The following is a 9,885-nucleotide window of genomic DNA, read 5'->3' as shown; positions in this document are numbered from 1 at the left end:
TCAATCAATCGTAACAAAATCCTTTAAACCCGATCCTTGATTGGTAAGTGGCTGAGTGAAGACGATTGTGGTTGAACGGTATAATTTGTTTCATCTCTCATTTCATGGTATATCTCTCATTTATTTTCTATATATTTTGAGTATGCAACATGCTCCTTAGTAACATCAACATGTGACATCAATATCAATATACATTGATGTTAGTTTTGAGTAGGTACCTCAAGCTACCTATGCAGTAGTGGCGGAACACCTTCAATTAAAGGGGGGGGGGGGCACTGCCGACTTTTGGTCCCATTCTTTCCATGCAACGCCCATAGGGCTAATGTTAAAATGCTAAAATCAAAGGGGAGCACGATGCCCTCCCCTCCCCGTTCTGCCGCCAATATACGGCCCTCCAGGCATTAAGTGGTTGGTTGCCGACATCACAATAATCGATCTGCATTGATGAATACGACTAATGGCTGTTGATAACCATTGCCGAAATGTGTGCACGAACCCTCTTCTCATTTCTATTGAGTCATTTGACAGGAGTGTCGCTGTCCTTTAAAATTATTACACCAAAAGCACATAGACTAACCAACCACCCTTTTGCTGGAGGGCCGTACCTATGGTTTCTTTCTGACCATCCTGTCCAAGGCCTATTTATATTAATATAGGTAAACCATCTTGCCCCACAAGCAAAAAGAAACAATGAATTGCTATATTTGCCTTTTAGGTAGGTAGTATTGGTCTCAAGATAAGGGCCAGGCGATATGTAGTTTTGATGCGGTGAATACCCTAACCTCGCTGCAGCTCGGGCCGAGTGCATCCCTCCTCCCACCCAGCGGCCAGCGCTACCCCCACTCGACAGAAATTGGGAGCCGTAGAAATTTCAGATGGCTCCGGCTCCGCCTCCCGAGAAAAATTTGCTCCGGCTCCGGCCTCCGGGTGAAATGTCGTAGCGGCTCCCGGCTCCGGCTCTGGCTCTGAGTAAAATGGTCTGGCTCCGGAGTCCGGCGGCTCCGGCTCTGGCTCAGACTCCGACTCAGTACATCCCCTATGCGATCAGTTAAATACAGGTGGCTAAAACAATGGTCATCACCTGATGACTATGTGGAAATCTCAAACCGATATCCGGCTGGCTCAAATAGAAATGAAGTTTCACCTCCTCTGGGTTGTGTATTGACCCGCCCAGTCAATGTGGACGGATCGAGTATCAAGTTAAAAACAAAGAAATGTAACAAATTACCTATACGAACGTGACAAGTAGCGGCGTCATTATATCGGTGGGCACTGCTGACTCAGGGGCGTCGCCGACGGGGGGGTCGGGGGGGTCGTGACCCCCCCACTCTTGAAAACTGGGGGTGTCGACCCCCCCACTTTTTGCGATGCTGAGTATGCTTTTTTAGCTTTTATGTCAGTGAAGCAGGCGTCAGCAACACCAACGAATACATCAGATTCAGAATCGCTTCAAGAGCTCCCTAAAGCCAATTAGCCAATTACCTAAAGTTCAATTAGCTGTGGGCGGGGAACACCAGCACAACAATATTTTTAAGTAGCCACCATTCTAGCACCTTTTTATCCCTCAAAGGATTGGACGCGCCAAAACTGCCCCGAGCGTTCGTCTGATCGTTAAAAAAAAAAAATGGTCGCAGTCGATTCGTCGGATCAGTACCTAACTACAACTTAAAACTAGCCTCAGCCCCATGGCTATCGTCACAACTAGCTGTACAGTGCACATGTAGGGGAAAGGGAGTCAGATGAAACCGTCTCGGGCTTTCGCAAAGAAGTCGCGCAAAAGGAGCCGATTGCAACGAAACTTCCGGTGCGCTCGTGTTAATCACCTACTTAAAAATAAATCGATATCCTTGATTCAAATAAAGATGACCTTGGTTCACTTTTTCATAACATGCTTTTAATTTAGGTATAGGATAGTTTTTGGAGCTGATTTTGAACTTAGCGCCCATCTGAACATTTAAGAAGTAGTTGTGTTGCTTATACATATGTATAACATGTTAGGAAGCAATCGGTGGTGGTCATCCACTATTAGGTACTGGTCGATCTGACCTGACCTGATCTACCCCAAATGCATGGAGTCATCATCTTCGTTCAAAACTAAGATAACATTCGTAATCAGAACCTCGAAAAACCATCACAACTTACATTCGCAAAGTTCTAGCAGGTCCCGAGTTTCCCTACGTATTGGCGATGACCTGAGTCCTGAGATGACCCGAAACCTTGTAAATGGGTATCATCGGCTTTCTCTCGTCACGGGCAGCATGCTCTTCTTTCCGCAAACCTCTAGATCGATCAGGGGTCGAAAGCATACATCAGCGTTACTTTAGTATACGTTATAAGTTAGCGACTGGGAGCCCACCAATAGAAGGGCTACAGTGAAGCAGAAAACATATTTGATAGCTCTTTCAACGCTCTTTCGCTAGCTTCGGGTCAGATTTCATCTCAGGTCTATGTTTTGCCCATAGAAGGCAAACAGCTAACTGGACAGATTCTGCCGAAACATTTGCTTTGCAATAACTTTAGATTCCGTGAGTTTGTATGGTATTTACATATGTTGTCTTGTCACCACTGTGTTTATCTCTTTGAGACGCGTCACATGAGTTAAAATTTGACCATTCAGAATTAACGTTAAAACGACCTCAGGTCAACCTTATGTCCAGATCGAAAAAGGACCTCCTGCTGCATATGAATGGATCCGTGTTGTTGAGCTGAACTATGAACACCTGCCACTTGCCAGGTGCTGTCATCGCTCTACCGCGTCTTCGTCAAAAGTTGTAGAAAAAAAATGCTGGTGGCCATCGATGGACATTTCCACTAATGACCTTTCGAGTCATCACTCGCCATAAGTTGCACCCTGTCCCTGGCAACGATGAGCTGATTTGTCATGGCTCCAAAGATATTTTGCGTTTCTGACGAACTTTTTCAAAGCAGGAGGCATTCGTGCTTTTTATAATTTCTCATTATTTTCTAATGATGAGGTCACGTATTTGACCTGCCTCCAGATCATAGATGTAAATCCTCAGAATCATGAATTGCTGACACGTATAACCCCATACATTAGGTATAGGTACAGTGTACCAAATTTCGAAGTTATGGGAGAACAGCTACAAGAATGGCGAGAGGGGAAAGTTTGATAGAGGTATACCGTATAACTGAACTTGACATAGCGACCTGACCTTAAGTGACCAGTGATAATTTTTACGCAAGTGATGTAGGTAGGTATACCTACCTAATAGGTTATACCAAATTTCGCGGCGCTGCACGCCGCTTTGTTACACGCGCACACATGCACATACGCACGCACAAAACTGGCAAGTGTGGCAAAAAAAACACCCCTACCCATCGGGTGAAGACTAGAAACCCGACCCCCCCACTCAAAAATCCGTGGCGACGCCCCTGTGCTGACTGCTAATACATCAATTACGAAAAGCCAAGAGAAGCTCAGCGTCTACCCAGGAAACTCTTCCCTTGAATCCGGCTGCGCCGGTTTTATACGCGTCCTAATTCCTATCCAGAGGGACCGCGGGTAATATTCAATGTATTGGCAATGCAAGCTTTGTGTTGGCTGTCACATACCTGGCTATATCATGGTTATAGATTGTGGCCTTGTTAATTGGTTCAGTTGGTACAGCAAATAGCAATAACATTTGATAATTCTTCTCTTGTAACAATATTTGTTTTGTTCCAGACATTCTTCACCTTAGCTGAACATTGTGAACAGATACTACCTGATATGTCCAACAGTGAGAGCAGCACAGTGGCTAATGGCAATAATGGTAATTCTGAGAACGGTTCTGAGTCTGCAGCAGCCACGGGCGGAGGCATCTTGAGCAAGGCTGGCCTGGTTTCCAAGACGCCCACAGCTGCAGCCGGCAGCAGCGGAGACCAGAAGCCGGCGGGTGCGGGGATCCTGGCCAAGGCCGGCACTGAGGAGACAGCGGCCAAGGCGGCCGGCGGGTCCCTGAAGCGCGGCGCCGGCGATGCTGCTATCGAAGGCGACGACCTGGCTGCCAAGCGCCGCAACGTCGGTCACCCGGACCCGGACACCATCAAAATGTTTGCCGGCCAGATTCCACGCCGCATGGCCGACGATGAAGTGCGCAAGGTGTTCGAGGAGTTCGGGCCGGTGTACGAGCTGAGCGTCCTCAAGGACCGCGCCACGGGCAACAGCCGCGGCTGCTGCTTCGTCACCTACTTCACACGGAAGTCTGCGCTTCAGGCGCAGAACAAGCTTCACAACGTTCGCACACTTCCCGGCATGCACCACCCGATGCAGATGAAGCCAGCAGATGTGGAGAACCGCAGTGAGCGCAAATTGTTCGTCGGCATGATTGGTAAGCAGGCCGACGACGAGGCGGTGTGGTCGCTGTTTCATAAATTTGGCCCTGTAGAAGAGTGCACTGTGCTGCGAGACGCGCAGAAGAACAGCAAGGGCTGCGCGTTTGTTACTTTCATGTCGCGACAGAGCGCGATCGCGGCCATCCGCGGTCTGCACCACTCGCGCACCATGGACGGCTGCTCGGCGCCGCTGGTGGTCAAGCTAGCTGACGCGTCCCGCGATATGGCTGGCGGTCGGTTTGGCGGGCCGCCGCTCGGCGGTGCTAGCCGTCAGCCGATGGGCCCCAACAGGTGGGGTAACAACCCGAACAACAGCGCCAACAGCGGTAACTGGGGTGGCAACAACAACAATCCTGCAGGCAACAACTGGGGTCCGAATAATAATGCCAACAACTGGGGCGGCAACAATAACAACTGGGCCAGCAATAACGCCAGCAACTGGGGCAACCGGCCGCCGCCTGTGCCGCCGGCGCAGAACATGCAGCAGCCCCCGCCGAGTCTCATGGGCGCTCAGGTCAACAACCAGCCCAACAACCAGGCCAATCCTCTGTTCAACAATCCGCAGGCGATGAGCCTTCTGCAGCAGCTGAGCCAGGCAGCCACCGCGCTCTCCTCCCTGGCGGGTCAGGCGGCGCCGCCCGTCGGGCCGCCGCCCAACAACCAGTTCGGCATGCCGCCGCCCAACGCGGGCCCGCCCGGCGGCCAGCCAGGCGCCTTCAACAACCAGCCGAACCAGAATAACCCGGCCAACGCGCTGTCCATGATGCTGCAGGCCGCTGGAAACCTGACTGCCCCCGGCGGCGTCCAGCAGCCGCCGCCGCAGGGCGTTCAGCCCTTCCAGGGCCCGCCGCCCGGCAACTTTGGAAACAATCCCGGTGGTGGGCCGGGCAACTTCGCCGGTAACCCGCCGCCCAATAACTTCGGGCCCCCCTGGCGCAAACTTCGGTAACCAGCAGGGCAACAACTTCGGTCCGGCTGGTCCCGGCAATTTCTCGGGTCCGCCGCCAATGGGCGGAGGCGGGCCACCAATGGCCGGAGGCGGGCCACCAATGGCCGGAGGCGGGCCACCAATGGGCGGAGGCGGGCCACCAATGGGCGGAGGCGGGCCGCCTATGGGTGGAGGCGGACCGCCAATGGGCGGAGGCGGGCCGCCGCAGCCTCTCGGCATGGGCTTCAGGAAGGAGCCCCAGGTGGAGGGTCCCGAGGGCTGCAACCTCTTCATCTACCACCTGCCGCCGCAGTGCAACGACACCGACCTCTCCAACATGTTCTCGCCATTCGGCAACGTCCTCTCGGCCAAGGTGTTCGTGGACCGCAACACGGGACAGTCGAAGTGCTTCGGCTTCGTCTCGTACGACAACCCATCCGGTGCCGAGATGGCCATCCAGGGCATGGACAACTTCCTGGTGGGCAACCGGCGGCTGCGAGTGCAGCTGAAACGTACCGGTAAGGACGCGGCCCCCAAGCCGATGTAAGCTGGCGACCGGGGCCAGCGCCGCGGTTCTGCCAGGCCAGCCGACTGGTGAGTAACACGAGAAATCGCAGGGTGTCCCCAAGCTCGCAGAGGCACGAGGCTATGGCTTAGGGCCAGCGATTGTAGGGTTTGCCGCCCTGGCCACCAGCTGCCCCTGTGCAGATAAATTAGGGAGATCCGCTGCCATTCTGATGATTCCCGCCACTTAATGAATTCAGGCGAGGACGCCTGCATCCTTATTTTCCAATAGGGTTTTGTAAGTAGCATACATATATTAGATAAGGACATGCAAATCTCACACCAAGACATCGACATCTACACGCCACAGTTTTGTTTAGAACATTTTTAGTCATTTATACGTAATCACGTATAGTTTCCGGTTGCTGTCAAAAAACACACTTAGATCACTCAGTACAGTGCACTGCTGGTTGCTTGTCTTATTTTGTATTTTGGCTGTTTCTTTGATCGTATCTGTATGTTCGTGTCATGCAGTCTGTCCTTCCTACATAGTGACACAAGTCTTGTAATGGGCACCAAGCTGTTTGTTCGGTACGCAGTGTCTGTCTGTCGATTCCCATGTATCGTGGTGTTTCCAGATGACAGACCAGTCTGTGGAGTTATCCACCGTTGAGTTTCGCGCTGTGACGATGCACGTGTGTCCCATTGGAAACGGTGGTCCCTCGACATCGTTTCTGTGCCCGATTGAAGGCGTGGACTGCGGTGCCTCACTGGTTGGTCGTGCTGGTAACGAGCGCAGGGTGTGCTCATGGGTGAATTACTCTGTGCATCATTCTTAGGGAACTTCTGCCGGCCTGCGTCCACCCGGTGCCGTCAGTGTGTCGGTCACATCTGTTGATGTGACCTCTGTCACATCTGCTGCTGACCGGATGTGGCGGTAACGTTTACCGAGCGTTGAGCTGTCCCCCTTTGGTTCCGGTGCCCCTACCGCCTTTGTCTCGATGCTTCTGTCTATTGGATACTGTATGTTATACAGAACCAGTGATGAGGTCCCTGCCTGCCCAAGTACCCCAACGTTCTGTGCCCGACTGTGGTCTCTGTAGACATTCGTGCTACGCCGAAAAGAGCGTTGACATGTGTACTGTGTATTGTGTAAGATGCTAGACGTAAGACGCGCTTTTGGTGCGCGGGTCGTGTTGGTGGAATAAAAATGTTCGGCTGGTGTGTGGCTGTGTGTTGTGCTGGTGGTGAGGTTTCGTTTCAGCTGGAGGCTCGATGGTGTATGAATATGCTGCTACTGGCACCATGGCTTCCGTGTTGTTTGGTCAGGGGAGAGCGGTGTGGTGTCGCACATGGTGATAGCTTCACAGTCTTCTCAGGAATTGATTCGGGCTTCTCGTTGCTGGTCCTTCAGTAGGGTCGTACGCTTTTTGAAGCGAAGTCGGGTGTTGTGAGTTCTCGTAGGATGGCGTGTTAAAGCCTTTATTCCTTATCAGACAAGTGTGTGACAGATACAAAGGAAGTTTTAAAGGGTTGGTGCGAAGAGAATTGTTTTTTAGGAAGATGAAGGGGGTTGTGAAGGGGATTGTGAAAGAGAATCGGTTTTTAGGTAGATGAAAGGGATTTTGAAAGGGTGAATGAGTGACGTTGAAAGGGGCTGGAGTTTTAATTCGTGGAGTTGTAGATCACAACAGTCAACAATAATGGAGTTCGGGGGGGGGGGGGGGCTGCCGTCCGTCCAATGTTGATGAAGATTTAGATGCGAGTGTTCTGCTGGTGGGAGAAGGAACAGCTGGTGTCAATTTTGTGACGGCAGGAGCCACGCTTTGGATTCGTGGTCGTCTTTCCCAGGTGGTCGGTTGCTGTTTCAATCTGTGGTCTTTCGCAAAGAAGGCGTATCAGCGAATGGTCATACGAGTATAAATGTGTGCGAGCCGGCGTAGTTCCCTTTACCAAGAGATGATGGTGCCAGTAGCGCATGTTGTGTCTGGGCGTTTCACCACGCAACTAACTACGACTCTGTTCCAAGGGAGCAGGAATCGCAGCTTTGTGGTGGTCGTCTCAAGTTGCGTAATGGGTGGGTGAATGTGCCATGTTTCCCTTCTTATCCCTTTTGTGGAAAACTTTTGTTTTGAAGTAATGGGAAATAGCCGTTCATGTAAAAGAGTGCGACCAAATGTTTTTGTTGTCCCCTGTCCCTTCTCTTACGGTCTGTAATGGTAAATTGTAATAGCGTCAGTGTCACGCTTTTCGTGTTTGAAAGTCATAGGTTTTGTTTTGTCCGGGGCAAACGTCGTCAGTGCTGCTATCCGTCAGAAACATGAGGTACAAATCTGTCTTTCAGTCCGTCCGTCTCTATTTCCGTCCGTATTATCTAGGAACGTTGCTCAGGGATGCACAAGTGTAGATTGCATATCAAAGTGATGCCGGTACTCCCCGCAATGTGGTGCACGGTAGCTGTGGGATTGTGAGACAAGGAGTGGTGGGAAGCATTCACCATTCGGCGTCACTGCTCCGAAGTTGATACGACTCGGTACGAGGTGAACGTGAGTCAGCCATCAGTAGTACGTGCAGTCCTAGAGCCTTAGAGCTTTCCGGTATCTCGTGATGAAATGCTCTTGCTGCCCGGAGGACGGTGGACGTGTTTCACTGCCTGGGTTGCCGTGGTCGGGCCTGTCCGGGGTAGAGTCCAGCCTGGTTATCGTGATCCCGTATGCTGGTGGTAACGGCTGATCGGAGGTTCATGGGTCGCTCACGTCGGCGGCGGTGCAGCTGCAGAAAAGGGGACTGGACTCGTCATTGGTGCTGGTGGAACGTTTCGTGATCGCTGGTGAGTGTCCGTTTCGTACTTGTCTTTTGGTGTGGAGGTTTTTAGATGTTTGTCCTTGCGAACGATGGCGTTCTCAGTTGTCAGCAAGCATTTGTTGAGCGCTCGCTCTTTCTTGTGCCTTGAAGCATAAGTCACGGTCTGGGTAGGAAGCCAATGCGTTGCGTGATATTATGCTCGTCATTGTCAGTAAGCGTTGGCTATTGCAGCTACAAGTCATTGATAGTACGCCGTGTGACAGTTGATAGCAATGCGTTGTTCGGGTGTTCGGGTACGAACGTCCATTACCCTCACGTATTTGTGATCTCCAGTGATCTGTGCCAGAACTTAGCTGCCACATACATAGAAGTTCACTCACGTCCAGAACCCACACTCTGCCACCAAGTCGAAGCGTTTGTAGGATCGCTCTCATTCGGAGGACTTGGACACAACCAAGGCCCTAGGCACAATCACGCCTGAGCGCGTTTAACTTCTTTGGTAAAAATGCTTACTAAGCTGGTACCGTCTAAATCGTTCGGCGTTAACGCTTTGGTTTTGCTTTCATACCGCTTTGATGTTTTTTTTTTTCGCCATCATGCAATGCTCTAGCTTTTTAGCACTGCACTTTTTATCGTGTGTTGCTTCTAGATACTCCATTAAGACAAAAGATTTAGCGCGACTCTAGTCTCTCTTGGTTTCATTAACCCATCAGCTCAGTATCTATCCCATAAATCTCAATGTTGATGCATAATGCATCAGTCCCCCTGTATGCCTGTGCTTCATGATCTGATACTTGTTAACCGTCGCTTGCTTTGCAGTATTTGATCCGGCAGTTGTGTCGATCTTTTTCCAGTAGGGGAGAGTGGGGAAAGATGCCCAGGGTTTTGCTATGTCATATATTATTCGAAAATGACGATCGGAAAGCAAAAACTTGGAGTTTCAACGGAAGCCGACATCATTTTTCTCCAAAAATATCACACTTTCGTGCCTGAAATATGATAACTTGTTTTGCTATTAAGCATTTTCCCGAAGAAGTGAAAGGGGGCATCTTACCCCACAGGGTGGGAAAGACGCCCCCTGGCGTTGGGTAAGATGCCCCCTGCACTATAAGTGACATAAATGGGCACGTGAATCGCCTGAACGAATCAGTAGTCCCTTCGAGCCTGCAGTAGACACCAAATGTCATCGTAAGGGCCCTCAAAAGTAGTCGTAAGGGGCTTCAGAGGTCATCGTTAGGGCCATCATAGTCCAACGCGGCCAAACAAGCCTCCGTGGTGGCGTTCGGAGACCACTGTGGGGCCTTTATAGATCT

General features: G+C 51.1%; 2 protein-coding genes across 4 annotated transcripts; both read left to right on the top strand.

Annotated features, from left to right (window-relative positions):
- The first annotated feature begins 31 nt into the window (after positions 1-31).
- On the top strand, positions 32-6,995 carry LOC122383435 (CUGBP Elav-like family member 1-A). Of its 3 annotated transcripts, none has more exons than XM_043369837.1 (2): positions 32-43; positions 3,686-6,995. In XM_043369837.1, exon 2 carries the CDS (start codon positions 3,731-3,733, stop codon positions 5,282-5,284), a length of 1,554 nt encoding a protein of 517 aa, XP_043225772.1. In that variant the 5' UTR covers positions 32-43; positions 3,686-3,730; the 3' UTR covers positions 5,285-6,995. The 3 variants fall into 3 exon arrangements, with proteins under 3 accessions (XP_043225772.1, XP_043225770.1, XP_043225771.1); XM_043369835.1 differs by having other exon boundaries at positions 39-78; XM_043369836.1 differs by having other exon boundaries at positions 41-107.
- LOC122383436 (CUGBP Elav-like family member 6) lies at positions 5,343-6,995 on the top strand. The gene has a single exon (XM_043369838.1). It carries the CDS (start codon positions 5,343-5,345, stop codon positions 5,808-5,810), a length of 468 nt encoding a protein of 155 aa, XP_043225773.1. The 3' UTR covers positions 5,811-6,995.
- Positions 6,996-9,885: the final 2,890 nt, after the last annotated feature.

This window comes from Amphibalanus amphitrite, unplaced genomic scaffold (assembly GCF_019059575.1).
Source record: "Amphibalanus amphitrite isolate SeventyFive unplaced genomic scaffold, NRLGWU_Aamphi_draft 000163F_arrow, whole genome shotgun sequence".
Taxonomy (NCBI): Eukaryota; Metazoa; Arthropoda; class Thecostraca; order Balanomorpha; family Balanidae; genus Amphibalanus; species Amphibalanus amphitrite.
The sequence above is the reverse complement of the archived record's forward strand: the minus strand, read 5'-3'. Positions and strand labels throughout refer to the sequence as shown.

Excerpts from the sequence above, each read along its gene's own strand:
- LOC122383436 (XM_043369838.1), top strand. The coding sequence starts at position 5,343 with ATGGGCGGAGGCGGGCCACCAATGGCCGGAGGCGGGCCACCAATGGCC.